The 16,235-nt window shown below is 38.5% G+C and overlaps 1 protein-coding gene across 1 annotated transcript; it reads left to right on the top strand.

Moving 5' to 3' along the window:
- Positions 1-1,519: 1,519 nt before the first annotated feature.
- LOC140232677 (uncharacterized) lies at positions 1,520-15,843 on the top strand. The gene is made up of 14 exons (XM_072312790.1): positions 1,520-1,525; positions 2,470-2,577; positions 3,209-3,274; positions 4,770-4,842; positions 6,326-6,555; positions 7,547-7,603; positions 8,125-8,212; positions 9,024-9,291; positions 10,322-10,533; positions 11,576-11,760; positions 12,331-12,435; positions 12,917-13,131; positions 13,707-13,844; positions 14,582-15,843. Exons 1-14 carry the CDS (start codon positions 1,520-1,522, stop codon positions 15,573-15,575), a joined length of 2,745 nt encoding a protein of 914 aa, XP_072168891.1. The 3' UTR covers positions 15,576-15,843.
- The last annotated feature ends 392 nt before the right edge of the window (positions 15,844-16,235 follow it).

Below are 16,235 nucleotides of genomic sequence, written 5' to 3'. Positions count from 1 at the left end.
TCTATTCCTTATGCAAATAGTGTGAGATTTGATTGTTCTGACAATGTACACATAAGATCTTGCACCCAAGATGATTCAGACCCTCTTGAAGATCCAATGTTAGGAAATCAAACCGAAATGTGTTGATGTTGTGTAAAATGACAGAACTGAAGAATCTCCCAGAGATAGTCATGAGACTCAATGCGGAGTGAAATCCTATGTGACAAGATATTAGATAAAACAAAAAGAGAGCAAAACAGTCAGTAGTCGACAAAGTACATTTTCTCAAGGGATTCCATTTCTTCTCAAACCCGGCTTACCCCAAGTGTATGGTTTAGTGGGTGTGATGTCCTAGTTTCTATGTGTGTGTGTTTACTTAGTTACAAAGCTCTTTTTTTTTTTTTTACTATGGGCAAGAAACCATAGGGTGATGTCTACTGTCTAGAGTAGATCTCAACTTACTGACTGTTTCAACACAATGAAGCATTGTATTCTTGATTTGCTGTAAAACTTGTCAGTTTATAGGATTTTTGTTTCCACTCTGTGTCATCAAATTGTGAGTCATTTTGTAATGAGGACATTTAAAGCATCATGATTTGTTGTAGCTCTTAGACAAATTACCATGAGTGAAAATCTTCCTTGTTATCCACAGCCCAACTTTAAGGAAATAACAGTGATTTTTCTCTTATTCTGTCAACAGACACATAAACGATTCAGTATCTGCATTATTTGTGTTGATTACCTAGCAAATTTTGTGACAAGATATGAAAAGAGTTTGATTATTTCATGGCAATGCATGTTGAAACTTGCTTATCCTTCTCAATCACAGACAAGCTACGTCTGCCAGCGGTCCAGATTGTGTCTGAGAATTATTCCAAAGGTTCCCGAGAGGTGGTAGTTAACCTTTCCTGGCGGGCCCCAGAAAGTAAGTGGATCCATCAAGACTAATCAAAGTAATACATGGAATTTATCATTATATCCTAGCCTGCAAGCTTTCAGGGGCAGCTAAATTTCTTATTTCTTTCAGATGTCCATTCTGCTAATGAAATTACCATTGGTGCCAGTGGTTAAACCCTAATATTATTTTGCAATTTGACAATGTTTTTGAGAGATCCTACATGAAATTTCTTCTATATGGCTTATCATACTAATCAATTACATGGTAGAAATTGTGGGCCAGCCAAAATTGAATAAAACAATTTTCAGGCAATTTTCACACTTCATGTGCTTTTTTTCAGCACACCAAATGCTAAATCTGTACATGGTTATTAAAGTCTGTCTATCTATCTATCTATCTATCCACCTATCTATCTATTAATCTGTCTATCTGTCTTTCTTTCTCTCTCTGTCCTTCTTTCTTTTCTTTTTCTTACCTACCTGCATATTGTTTGATTTTCCTATCTCATGATGACAAGAAGAATAATGGAGTTTTTATGAAATATTGGTCTTTTTTATTCACTCCTTAAAATTACTTGTCCAAACCAACTCAGCTTCTATTTTGTCAGTATGTTTGGATTGCAGTCATAACATTGTGGCAAGTATGAAAGTAACAAGATATTTGTCTTTTATCATAATTACCTCTGCCAAGTGAGCAGATAATGTTTTTGTCGGCATTTGTTTGTTTAGTTGTTGGTTTGTTTGTTTGTTTGTTTGTTTGTTTGTGCAAAATTACTCCAAAAGTTGTTAACAGATTTAAATGAAACTTTCAGGAAAGGTTGAAAATGACACAAGAAACAGGTGACTAAATTTTGGTAGTGATCCAGGAATATTTATGGATTTCAGGAAGGATTTCTGATATTGTGGCAGGTAGGGTCAGTGGACTTGGGATTTCAAGCTCTACATTTTTTGAGGTTTGGATATATGCACTAAAGTGCATGCCCCAGTTTCTGCTAGGGTGAGGTGCGCAGCGCAGCTAGAAGTTGATGATGTAACAAAAGGCTTCTGTATTGGGTAATCGGGTGACTTTCAGCACACATTTGTATGTATTGGTCGAAAAATCTCTAAGGAAGAACAAGATCAGTGGTGGAAATGAGCTGCTTAACGGAGGTCTGCGCTCTCAGAGTGCTTCTCTAGTTTCTCTGTGTGGTATTAATGACAGCTCCTCCCTGTGGCAGCTTCACTCTCAAATCTTCATTCTTGTTTTTCAAAGGAGCCAAAAAAGGAAATTTCAGGGTGTAATGCTCAAAACTGGCTGATCAGAGCTGAAAGTTAGAGTGCATCATACAGGTACATGTATATCAAAAGTTTGCCACACATGGTACCTATGCTTTACATGACATCAGATTAAGGTAATCTTATTGTCTCAAAACAAGTTGAACAAATAAGTCAGGTACAAAAAAATAAGAAAGCATATAGAATACATTAATTTGTGTGTGTGTGCTTGTGTGTGTGTTTGTGCGTGTGTGTGTGTTTGTGCATTTGTTTGAGTTTAAGCTGAAATTGGTGAGGTATTTTTCTGATATCTCAAGCACATTTCTTTGTCTGGAACAGGTTGGGAGAAAGTTGTCAAGACATACTCCGTCTCTGCTTCTGCTCATCCTCGGTCTGGGGCTAGATCCTTTCATCATTGGGACATTATCAAGGAGGTATGCTCTCCTCGTAAATATCCTTCATTTAGTTCTGATTCTTGCCTTTTGTTTCATGTCTATTCCACCAAGATAAAAGCTGTCTTAAGATGATCAAGTTGATAATCTAAGGACAATGGAGGAATTGGAAGGGCCCTCCCACTTTTTTTGCACCATACAAAGGAATACATAAGTTGTCACCACTTTGGGAACCCCCCCCCCCCCACACACTTTTTTTACCCTGGAAGTGCATAAGTGGCACTAGAAAGAAATAGCTGGAAAGCTTGAAGTGTGAGTGTTTTTGCACAGAAGATCTTCTCTCTCTTTTATTTTTATTTTTTTGCTTGTTAGCTCATGAAACCCGGAAGTGCCCCCCCACTTTTGAAAATGTGGCGCCGGTGGTGAAGTGTACAAATAACTTGTAAAACAAAATGCAGAAGGTGTTGAAATGTGTAGGCAGATTACAGATTACATTGTAAACACATTACTGATTCACCTCTTCCTTAGTGATGCCTTCTTTACCTTTAGACAGAAATCACCACAAGAAGAATTATCGATTAATTGTAGTTTGTTTTGATCCAGCTACAGCAGTTACTACCCACATGTCCACTCAGATACTGTAAAACATCAACTGACTTGCTGGATTATTTCTGTTTTTTCTGAAGGTAAATGGAACATCAACAGCAATCAGAGTTCCTCTTGACAGAACAGATGCTGCAGTCACCTTAAGTGTGAGTATAAAACATCTCTTTTAGAGTTGAAATGAACTCAGTGGCATGTCTTGCACTGTGTGAAATATGTCACATTCGTATCGTTGTCAGATATTATGACTAGATATTATGACATTTTCCTGAGTGCAGTTTCACTCAAGTCTGAGTTTTAACCCGTTGAAGACGAGTCCCGAGTATACTCAGGCAGGTGTGTATGGGAAATGCGTGTTATAGCAAAATCAGTCTGTCCTCAGTGGGTTAACCTTTATGGCATTCATCTCCTGCATTTTCTAAATTTCAAAATGTTTTCTTGTGCTTTTTCCTTTTCACCCTATCAATTGTACATCCATAAATTTCATTTTTCATATTTTGTAATGTTCACATATGTACTTATCTTATGTGAAAAAAAAAACTGTATTTACAGGTTTGTTCGAGATTAAAAAAAATGAATGAATGAATCACTGTATTCATGTTGCCGTGGAAACTTCCTTAGATTGTCTACCATCAGCTCCTTTTATAACTCAGTGGTGTAACAATGTTTAGCATGCAGTGGATTACGATAACTCTGTTGGATATGTTCCTTTAAGTCTTACTGTGCTTTGTCCATTCTTCACTGGCGTACTTTCTTTGATGATGATTAGCACAGTTGTCATGGAAACTGATTGTCAACAAAGCCATTATGTAATCCTAGAATCCCTATCATGTAACCATGGCCTTTATGGCAGACTGTGTGTTTCGTTTGTTTGTTTGTTTGTTTGCTATGCCTTTGTCGCTCTGTGGAATTTAGATCATATCAAAGTTTGGGGAATTATAGCTAGTAAATAGGGTTGTCACATTGAGACTGAGTGCTGGGGCGGGATACCAAGGATAAAAAATCTCCCTTTATCACACTGATATTAGAGGATCCTCAGCCATTCCATGATGTGTTTAAAACCATGACTATCCTTGTTTCTGGGATATAAATGACCCTTTTATGATGTTGAGGGCACAGAGTTGATGACCAAAATGTGTTGGTTTACCTTCAGTCTTCACCTCTTGTTGGACAGAGTGTTATTAATGCTTGTACTAAGTAAGAGGTGAGAAGGGTACACAGACAGGACTTTTGCTTTCCTAATGACAGAGTAAACAGACAAAGTGTCCATGCATTTAACCCGTCTATGCTGATGTTAAGTACAGATTAGGAGTGGACACTAAGTTTGGCACCTTAAGAGAGATGTTCCCAGATATAGCATGTTGGTTCTCTTGACATATCCCTTTTGTCATTATTTTTCTTTCCACTTTGTCTTGTCTTCTTCTTTCTTTTTTTCTGCTTTTGTATGAGTTTACTGTAAATATCTGAATTTTCCACTTTTCCTTTCTGCCTCGTGATATCCTTCTCCCCATTTTTATTTAGCTTGTAATTTGTAGTTTGTTGTATGGTTGTCGTATGTTCCGTTATGAGAACATATGAAAAAATTGCTCAAAGTACTTTTTCCTTTCTTTCCTCCCAATGTATCTTCCATTATTTGTATCCTAGGTTAAAACTACCGTCAACTGTGTTGAGAGCCAAAGTGTGACCAAACATATCACTCTCATGAACTCTAGACCTGGTAAGTTTATACCACAAAACAAGTTTACAGGATATTATTCATTACTGTTTTAAAGTTAGTCGATATTGTCATACATTCCTTGTATTTGTACACATGGTACTAAAGAAAAATATGTGCTTTTGGTATTCCTATTCCAGCTGTGTTTGGATTGTGTTGAGGCTGTTTCTGTTTTTGTTTTGTTTTGTTTTTTGTCTTTGTTGTAATAAATAAAGCAGGTCTCCAATTCTGTTCAAAGAGATAATTGATTATATGCTTAGCCTATATAATGCGTGAGGTTCATTTATTTTTTTTATTCTTTCTTCTACAATTATCAAATTGAGTTTGTGATGAAAATTGTTCTGTTTTTCCTGAAGAAGACATCAGGGAACAGAGTGCCGATCCATTTCATACATATTGAATACAGTGTACAGCTGAAGTTAGGAAATATTCACAAACTTAGAGACTCAAATCCTCCCACTTTCAATGGGAGATGTCCCACCAAATGCACCCCCCCCCCTCCCGAAAAAAATAAGAAGAAAAGAAAAGAAAAGTGTCTACTAAAAATCATTTCCCATGCTTGAAATTTGGCTGTAAATATTCAAAATACAAAACAAATAAAGCAGCAATGTGACAGTTCCCGTGAACCACTGATGGTGACTGTATGGTATGTTGCTGCATCATGTATACGCTATTCACAAGTACAGTCGTAGATGCTGCACAGTTACACATATGACTGCATCAGAAGATACCGTACCATCAGTCTCCCACTTATCAGTTTCATGCTTGCAGCGTTGGTATATTATACAAACAGGACATGCTCTATTATGCACTATAGTGGATTAGACAATGACAAATAGTAAAGCTGTTTTGTTACACAGAGGCCATAGGCCGAGGTGAATAGAACTGCATGACAGATAATTTATGCTGTAAGCATTCACAATAGTGGTACAACCATGCTTCTATACCTAAATTTTTCCACAATCATGTGATGCAATCTAACCAACCACAATGCATGTTATACTTTACTTATTTTACTATAATTATTTAGTAAATCTCTAGTATGGAAAGTACACAGGTGGTAGAATTTCTAGGTTGAAATGTCAGTGGGAAAATCCACAGATCAAAAGGTGTTCAGGGTTGGACTCTCACAATTTTTTTTTTTCATCAGTGCTATGTAATGTTTGACATATTTTCTCTTAATACATATTGTATCGCTTCATTCTGAATCAATGTGCAACTGCAAGTTTACCACAGATTGTCTGATTCTGGTACTGTGCTGAATGATTTGTGTCTTCAGTATCACAACTATATTCATTGTTACAGGCTAATTTTTGTCTCCTGTCTTAAGCTATTATGTCAGTGGAAAGCAGAAAACTGCATTACTTTAAATTTCAATATGTTTTCTATATTGAAGTGGTACCTTTTCACAGTTAATTGCATGTTATTGGCAGTGAATAAAATACCTCTCTGCTTACACAGTGCCTGTAATGTTTGGTCCTTCCAGAGGTAGTGTGGTACCGACTGCCTCCTGAGAATCTGACCATCAGTTTCTTCATTGAGTCTTACCCATCATCATCTCACCCGGGATCGTATGCCGCTATGGTTGCCTGGGGCGACCTGACGTTTTCTGGAATGGCTTCACTCATGCTCTTCTGGGGGGAGGCAGTAAAATCCAACTTTCCAAGATTGTACACCTTCCAGAAGAACACCGTCCGAAACCTCACCCTGCCCCTGGTCAGTGGACAGAGAGGACTAGGAAACCCTGCTTATAATGACACACACAATAAATGATTCATGCAAATATTTCTGCTAGCATAACAAGAACTAAATACTTTTGACTGATTGGTCTTGTAACTCAGCTGTTGTCATGGTACTGTAAAAGTGGAAATTTTCACAGTGTTGAAATTTTTGAGCAGTTTCATGCAACCGAATAATAGCACAAAAATAAGAGCCTATGATTATTTTTACTTACTATATGTTCCTGTAGTCAATGTTTTGATTCTGCAGAATTAAATACACTCAAAACTCATCTTACCCAACCGAGCGCAAAAAAATTATCATGTGGAAATATCCACTTTTACAGCAGCTGCAGCATTGAGAGCTGCAAATTTTATCAATGTGGCATAGTGGATAAGACTCCCAACTCCCGATCGGAGGACCCGAGTTCAAATCCAGCCCAGTGCTTACGTCCTTGGACAAGATGTTTTTACCCACTGTGTCCCTCTTGACCCAGGTGTATAACTGAAGAGGCTACCCTGGGTAAATAAGACATTATTATTATTATCATTATTATTATCAATACTTCCACGCAGGTCTCTAGGAGTGTGAGAGAAGTCCTTCAAAATGGCTTCTGGGAGGGTCATAAAAATATAGAGAATAAACAGTAGCACATCGTGGACACATAACATGCAGTTTATGATTTACGAAAGGTGATCTTTAACTTTGTGATACATAGTTTGAATTATGAGATTTTTAATCAACCATACTTCCAAAATATTATCTGAGTCTGCGAACATGAGATCTGTGAATATGTGTGTGTGTGTTGTTGTTGGGTTTTTTCTTTTGGGGGGGGGGAGGGGAGGGGAGTAGGGGTTGCTTTATCTTGTTTTGTTTTTGTTGTGTGTGTGTGTGTGTATGTATGTGTTTGTATTTTGCATAGTTGGGGCTGTGTTGTGTAATTAAACAGGAAGGTAACATTTTTCATACTCTTTTCTCTTTCTCCCAGAATGCAACCAGCTTCATGATTACCTCACTGAAACCAGAATCAATGTATGGAGTTGAGGTAAGATTGTGCAGAATCTATGGCTTGCATGGTCAATATGCACCTTGCTGCCACAGTGGGCAATGTGTTGCATTCAAGATTTCATTAGTCTGTCAAATTATATATTCTTCACCCTTCACCCTATGAGCTAAATTAAGCTACATCCATGATGATGATAGAATAAATGTAAGGCAGGTTCCTAATGTGTTTTGATAATCATATGTCTCTCAGCTACTATCAAGTGAAAATTACCATATCTTTTTGTCTATGGTATCTTGTGTTTTTCTGAAAACTCCTTGCTTGTAATCACCAGAGAGATCCCACACCTATTTCTTGTATGCAGGGATGTACATATGCTGTTGTTGCCTAGTAATTATTGGTTGTCATGGTTACAGGAGACTGATTCCTGCATGTGTGTAGATTATCACAGCCCAAATGATATGACCAGATGAAGCAAGCATACATTATGTAGCTCATACTTCCTAGACTGAAAAATTTCTGAAACATCTGTGTTCCGGTCCTCGATCCTATCTCCTACCCAGTTGTTTGCCGCTTTTCCCAAAGTAGTGAAGGGGATGTCTGGCAGAGTCTTCCATAGAGGCCTACACACTAAGAAAGCTTTCACTACAGGTGAGTGTCTGTGAATTCATTTCAGTACGCTCTTTGTGGATGAATCTTTCCTTTTCAGTGAGGTAGATATGCACTCCTTTACTAATAGATTTTAGTTGTAGATTCAAAAGAGAATTTCTCCATTATCACGTGCATGAGATCAAATTCCGTCAAAACCTGTGATCTTAGTGTGAAATCTTGGGTAGTTATTGTTAATTATAGTACCAGGAGATTCAACACTAATACAGTCCTTATTTTCATGATATGAATTTCAATTCACCAGAAGATTGAATGTACATGATTAGTGCTGTAAATGCATATGGAGACTACACAAAGATTGAGGTGTGAGTTTTCTTCAGTTTGTCTCCCTCTACATTTCTTCACCCCTCTGATTAATATTCTCTTGCTTTCATTAATGCCTTGTCTGCTTTGGACTACTTAAGATAACAATGTCAGAATTTTGGAGCTTGGGTATTTGTTCCAAGTTAATTGTGTCACTGCCGGCAACCAGGGATAGCCTGGTGGTAGTGTCACTGCCTGGAAAGCAGTAGATGAAAGGTTCAAATTCCGGGGTTCCTTTTTTCTTACATTTTTGTTAAATTACTGATCAGGTAGTTGTGATCTTACAAATTTCATTTGTAGAGGGACACAAATTGAAGAAAATTCACACCTCAACCTTCACCCCTCTGATTAATATTCTGTTGCTTTTACACCAAGATTGTTGCCTTTTTTCAGAAACACTAGACTAAGTAAAATTTTGTGTACATTGATTCAAATTATATGAGTTTGTCTGAAGCAGATATATTTTATTTATTTGTGTCAATGAGAACAGGTGAAATAAAGATGCCAACCACCACATCAGCTACCAGGACTCGCCCCACCATCCTGATTGATAACCAAGGACTATTCCTCCGTAACCACAAGCTCAGTATCTACATTGTGGTGCCTGTGGCTGTAGGTTTGGTTCTGGCCTTCCTTACCTTCTGTCTGGTAGGCATCTACCGTCGCCATAGCAACTCCAGCAAGGCCAGTCTCTCTCGTGATGAAGAGAGTATTCCAAACATTTATTCCTCTCCGTCCTATCCAGCACTTCTCAGCTCGTGAGTCAAAATTTGTTTCTTACATGCATGACCAAAATGATTCAAGCAATGGCAAGATTTTTTTTTTAACATTGTTTTTGATACACAAGTTTAAAGGGTGTGTACAGTTCTGGTCGAGGTGAAGATTTAGCTTTTAACGTTTTACGAGATATTCAGAAACCACTCTATGAGATATCAAAGAGCATGTGATTCTAAGGGGTATCAAAAGTTGATTTGATGAAAATCGGTTTTGAAATGGCTGAAATATCCAAAAACAAGGTGAAACAAAGAGATCCTAATAAAAGGCGTGGCCTGTTGCCTTTTGTTATTATCACTTTTTTAGATATCTCAGCCATTTGAAAACCAATCTTCATCAAATAAACATTGAATCCTTCTTAGAATTACATGCTCTTTCATATTTCATATGAGGTTTCTCATTATCTCACTTAGGAATGTTCAAAACATGAATCCCCACCTCAACCAGTACTGTACAGTCCCTTTAAAGTTTTTGCCATGAGTGTAATGCATCAAGAAAAAAAAAAACACTTTTACTTATGATACGAAAAAAAAAAGACATTCTGATCTGACCACTTGTGTCCTTGTATCAAGCTGCACTGCTCAGGTCATGCATAGCTTCACAATCTATCTCTCTGATTCGTGCTAGTCAGTAGAGAACTCCAACAGTCAAGATTTAAACAGGTGATTCGCTAAAATATCCAGATTCTTCATTCTCATAATGTCTTTTCCTCCTCTTCCTCCACTTCCTCCCCTTTCTCCTCCTCCACCTCCTCCTTCTCCTCCTCCTCCCCTCCTCCTCCTCCTCCTCCGTCCTCCTCCTCCGTCCTCCTCCTCCTTTTCCTGTTTCTCCTTCTCCTCCTCCTCCTTCCCTCCTCCTCCTCCTCCTCCTCCTCCTCCTCCTCCTGTTTCTCCTCCTCTTCCTCCTCCACCCCCTCCTCCTCTTCCTCTTCCTCTTCCTCCTCCTTCTCCTCCACCTACTTTCCTTTCTCCTCCCCTCCTCCTCCTCCTCCTCTTCCTCCTCTTCCTTCTCCAGGTGCCAGGTGAAGCCAGATGTGATGGACCGGTGGGAGATAAGCCCCGCCCGCATCAAGGTTGGTGATGTGTTGGGGGAGGGGGCTTTTGGACAGGTCCTGAAGGGGCTGGTGGTGGGGCGCATCTGGAGCCACCAGTCCTCCCTCTCTGCCATCGTACCCCGGGAGGCGGCCCATGGAGAACACACCGTGGTCGCTGTCAAGATGCTGCATAGTAAGTATGAAATGTGTGATGCCTTCTGAAGTGCAATGACCCTGGCTGAAATGCAGAGGTACTCTTTTTGAAGAGGAACATATGTGGAGATTAGATGATGCAGAAATGTTTGGGCTGTTACAGATTAAGAGGAGAGAGTAGAGGAGAGAGAGAGAGAGTGGAAAAAGGATGCTTGGATGATGTGGTGGTGTCATGAGTCGAGAGGAAAATGAATTCCTGCTACAATGTGATAGGCAGAAATGTTATGTGAATATGAAAAGATAAAATGACATAATATGATTAACAAGGATTAAAGTATGTCATGTGACTGAGGATGATCATTGTAGACCCAATATGGGCTTAGACTGGATGATAGGAAGGTTAGTAACAAGAACATTCTACCAGATAGTTTGGTGACCAGGGGAACAGGTTGGTGTAATACATGATACAAGGCATCAAGAGTTTTATAACTGTGTATACTGTATGAACTCTCTATGTTGCATCTTACAATAGAACGGACGTAATGTCTGATTTCTATCACATATAAGATATGTGATTTTATACAAAGCCAAGACAAATAAGCAATAAACTCTTGTTGAATTGTCTGATAAGCAGGACAAATTGTTCCGACATCAGTTAAGAGTACGAAGAAGTGGAATACTATGTGAATCAAGAATGTTCCCACTGTCTCCTACCTTTATTCTTTTTGTTGTCTTAAAAGTAGATTTTAGCATGTATCGAAGTGATTTTTTTTTTGGTGATAATCTTAAAGAATGAATATATCTACCCATCTAACTGTCCTTTACTTCTGTCTCTTTGTTTATAATTTTGATTCATTTTTCTAATCCCTCTCTTTTCTTGAAATCTCCTTCCATCTTTCAGGTGTATCTATTTTCCATGTGCAACACTACATTGCCTGTTTTTCATCTGTCTCTTTCTTTCTATTGATATTACATTTGCTTCTTTCTTTTTTTTTCAAGCAATCATACCACTTCTAATGTTGTGCTAAAAAGTAATTGAGTAATTGATATTTCGTATGTATTTTGACTGTATCTCTTGACAGAATATGCTGAGGACACACAGAAGCAGGAATTTCTGAGAGAGATTGAGTTAATGAAGGAGCTAGGTTACCACCCTAATGTCGTTAGTCTCATCGGCTGCTGTACCATCCAAGATCCTATATGTCTGTTGGTGGAGCATTGTTATTATGGAGACCTTTTACACTATCTCAGGAACAGACGATCTGAGGTGAATACATATTTGATTATTTCACACTGTGTGTTTTAAACTTTTATTTGGCAAATCAGCTAAAGATAAATGTTTCTTTTCACCTGCTGTCTAAAACTATTTTGTAGTACTTGTTGTCTATTTGGTGTATTTCCTGTACATGTATTTCTTCCGGTGATGAAAGTATGTGCCTTAGAGTAACAAACCGCGAATGATGGTTAAAAAAGAATATACATGTGGCACATTGAATATATTGCATATTTTTCTTTGTTCATGATGTCATGAAGTATCACCTTTTTTGAAAACTTGGTTCTTTACATGAAGTTCAAATGTCTCCCTGTCATTTTCAGCAGGATTAGGACCTTCACACTGACCTTCCCACGCAACATTAATTGTACTCATAATTCTATTAAATTTCATAATATTTGTGACTAAATAATGCAGATATATTTAAAGAAACATGGCATTCACAGCATTATAATATCTTTTCAAAATACCAACACTAGATTACAACATCCATTAAATATCATAACTTGCAGTCCTAAATTCAAACTGAATTTATGTTTCTGTTTTGTTGTGATTTTGATACAGATATTTGACCAATTCAAGACAGGGAGGGCGCCACGCACTCCATGCAAGGACACTCTCCGCCCGCTGGATCTTCTTTCATTTGCAAGACAGATAGCCATGGGAATGGTAGGTAGCCTTTTGTATTCAATATCATTATTACATAATTATGGACAGTGCTCTCTGGCAGAATCATATTGTGTTGTTCTTTTGTTCTCAATATTTTTATAATATTACTGATTTTGGGGTAAGAAATATTTACTCTGTCACTTTGTCTTTTGATAGTGTAGACATTTGTATCAGGATGGTATGTCAAGATATGTCAAGATATACACCATGATGAAATTTTAATTGTTCTGATATACATTAAAAGATAAATAGCAACAGAATATCAACTTTTTGATGTTTCATATTATTGCAAAATGTCATTGTCATTAGTTCCTCGTTGTTGTTTTGCTGGTCATTTAGGCAAGCTGGACATCAGAAACTGTCCATCTTTACTGTACCAATAATTGTTCAGTCTCGATAGAATTCTGTTTGCTTACTGCTTTGTAAAGTTTGATGGGATAAATGTAACTTTCTCTCATTTTCCTGTCTGCCTCTGATATAGGAATACATATCTCAGAAAGGTTTTGTTCACCGGGATCTAGCAGCCAGAAATGTAATGGTCGCAGACGATAAAAACGTGAAGATCGGCGATTTTGGATTGACGCGTTATGTCTACGACGATAAGGTGTATGTAAACAGACGGGGTGGCAAGTTACCGGTAAAGTGGATGTCCATAGAAGCCATCTATGACCAAGTCTTCACCACCAAGGGAGATGTGTAAGTGGAGTCTGAGAATGATACAAGAGTAAATACTGCCCTCTTTAGTTGGATTCATGGCACTTTAATAAAGTAAAGAAAGCAGGCATTAGTCCTGAATCATACCGTTTTGTCCTTAAAAAGTGACACTTGTTATATTGCTTTCATTTCTTGCAGAGCCATCTTTTTACATGTAGTTTGCATGGAATAAAGATATTGCAAACATGATTACACAGCCATGGCTGAAAAAGTTATATTCAAAATATTTATATGGAATGGAAAGCTTGTTCCTGCAAGGTATTATGAATAGTGAAGAGGAAGTGGAAATGCCTTTATAGAGTACCATCTCAGTATAAATCATCTTTTTAAGTTTATATTCATTTAGCCAGATAGATATAGAGTAACTAGTTTTGTTGATAATAATGATGCAATATTGCTCTCAGTGCTTTCTTGTATCTGCCTCTTTTGATGGCATGATCCAGATTCCTTACATGAATATAAGTGCCACCCTTTTCCTTGATCATCAAATTGGCAATATTGCCAGTATTCTGTAACTTTGTTCAACCTACCAATGTGCATTGTCCAATTCTCCACAGGTGGTCATATGGTGTGGTGCTGTTTGAGATCATGACACTAGGTGCAGCACCGTATCCTGGCATCCCAAACAAAGACATGCCTAAACTTCTCAAGGGGGGCTACCGCATGGAGAAACCTGAAAACTGCTCACCAGAAATGTGAGTCACTTTCACTTGAAGATAAAGCATTTTAAATTCTGAAAGTGTCATCAAAGTAGAAGGATGTACATGAATATTGTATCAATTATTTAAAAAGTGTTGTATGAGACCTAAAATCAGAGGACTTACCAAGTGAGGCCAACAAGGATGGGGCTAACAGAAGGAGACTTTCTTTGCAATTTGTTGATGTTGGATGAATTCAAATATCAAATTTATTCAGATTTCATAAACAATAGTCTTCCTTCTGATTAGGCCTATGTCTATGTGTATGACTGTTCATGTAAGCTTGTAGAAAATTCTTTGTTTGGTTTAGTGTAAAAGAAGTAAAACATCACACTGACAATGATTGTCATATTAAATTATTGCTGGAGATGCAAAGAAGATTGCTCTTTTCCAACAAACTATGTCCAATCAAGAAAATTAAAGGAAATTGAACATTTTCATTTTGATCATTCAAAAACAACTTGAGAGTATTGTCAGTGAACAATGTATCATGCCCAGACAAGTGGAAGTGTATTATCTCTGAATCTGTGATAGGCCTACATATAGCATAATAGGCCTGCAAATTTAGTTTTATTGTGAAGTGCATTGGAAGTAAGTGAATTATAACATCAGAACATAGAACATGATATGATTATAGCATCATGATGGGTCATCAATTGTGCTTCAGAAAATATCAAAATTTTAACATCATACGTACTTGATTTATTCATATCCTTGTACTGAATCGGCTTCAGTTTCAGCATCATGCAGTCATGCTGGCGAGACGACCCGGAGGCTCGGGAAGGTTTCACCCAACTCCGCAACCGCCTGGAGGAAATGATGGAGCAGAATGTGTGTTACATGGAGTTTGATTCCGACAAGCAGCAGTGTTTTTACTACAGCTCATCCAGCTCCTCCTCCTCTGATGAGGAAGATTCCATCATTGAAGGTTTGGAGGTGGAGGCAGAGGAGAGCCCGATGCTGGAATCAGCCAAGCTTGAGATGATGAGAGACGGTCATCTAGCAACACCAATGCTGAAGATACCCTCGGGATGTGCCAGTGCTCTACAGAGTCGCAGTACTCTTAACCTAAGTCACATGAGTCCTTGTAAGCCCAGTGCCGTCGTGAGCATTAGTCTCAACAGCCTGGACCACTCCAAGCAAACCGAACTACCCTGGCTACCATCAGATACCGTCACATTTGGCCGCAACATTGACAATCGCGCTTACTACGCTGGACACCTAAGCACATCGGACAATGCAATGGCACAAAATTCTGCACACATACAAGGGGAAGATCAGAGCAGTGAGAATCCTTATACTGGGGTCATTGGGTCACTGGAGGGTGTACATGGTCACAGTGTACCAATATTTGCCCAGATGCAGGCAGGAAGCTTGCAGTCCAGAGATGGTTCACCAGAGGAACATCCGCACAGCAGTGGGGAGAGCAGTCAGGACAGTGATTCCTGCATCGGAGACGAGAATTCATCCGATGAGGAACATCATCACATGATCAAGGACTTTGTTGAAGAAGGAGACCTCTTTGATTCGTGTGACATGTCACCTGATGATGTCCAGTGTATCCAGTACCCTCCACTCATTGCGCTCAAACACCGCGATGAAGGTAAGGAGCTCATTAGCCCTACCAGTCTGGATTCTGGGGTGTCATGTGACATGGCAACAAGCAAGCTGATGATGGATGCTTGTATGGAAGTACATCCCACTTCACTAGCAGACTCGACCGTGTGAGCTGACGTGAGGAACGTCATATAACAATCATATGGACACAGGTTTCTGTAACCCCATGAGTAAATGTCAGAACTCTGCATATGTTTATGCTTTTTTGTCATATATGATTCCAACAAAATATGACATATTATTGAATGTCTCTTCCCATGTCCAACCCTGTTCAAAGAATACCAATATTCAGCTACCTTCAGAGCATACATTGGGCATATATTTATTTTAAATGGTCTCTGCAATGACAGGAAATTATGTTTTACCATGCAATTGTTCAAACATGCCTTTATCTGCTCCATTCGTTGGAGAAGATAAATAGCACGAGCATTCATCAGTATAACTGTCTGTCTGTTTATGCATCCTGCACATTTACAAGTGAACAAGTAATTTGATTCTGACTTTCTGTAGCTCCACATATGTATGCTCACAAAACAACACCTACACTTGTAGGACTATGGTAGGCAGTCTGGTTTTTTTTTTTTTTTTTTAGATCAGAGCTGGTTAGGTTCTTCTACATGTGGCACAATGTGCCTGGTTGATACCATTTGCTGAGTATTGCTAGTCACTTGGGCCGAACCGTGAGGTGTTGGCATCTCATGCTCATTTTCCTGTTTGTATTATGGGCAGACCATTTTGCTGGGTTTGCACTCTGCTCTTTGTGAGGAATTG

This window comes from Diadema setosum, chromosome 1 (assembly GCF_964275005.1).
Source record: "Diadema setosum chromosome 1, eeDiaSeto1, whole genome shotgun sequence".
Classification (NCBI taxonomy): domain Eukaryota; kingdom Metazoa; phylum Echinodermata; class Echinoidea; order Diadematoida; family Diadematidae; genus Diadema; species Diadema setosum.
Note: the sequence above shows the minus strand (reverse complement) of the source record. Positions and strands in the feature narration are given on the sequence as shown.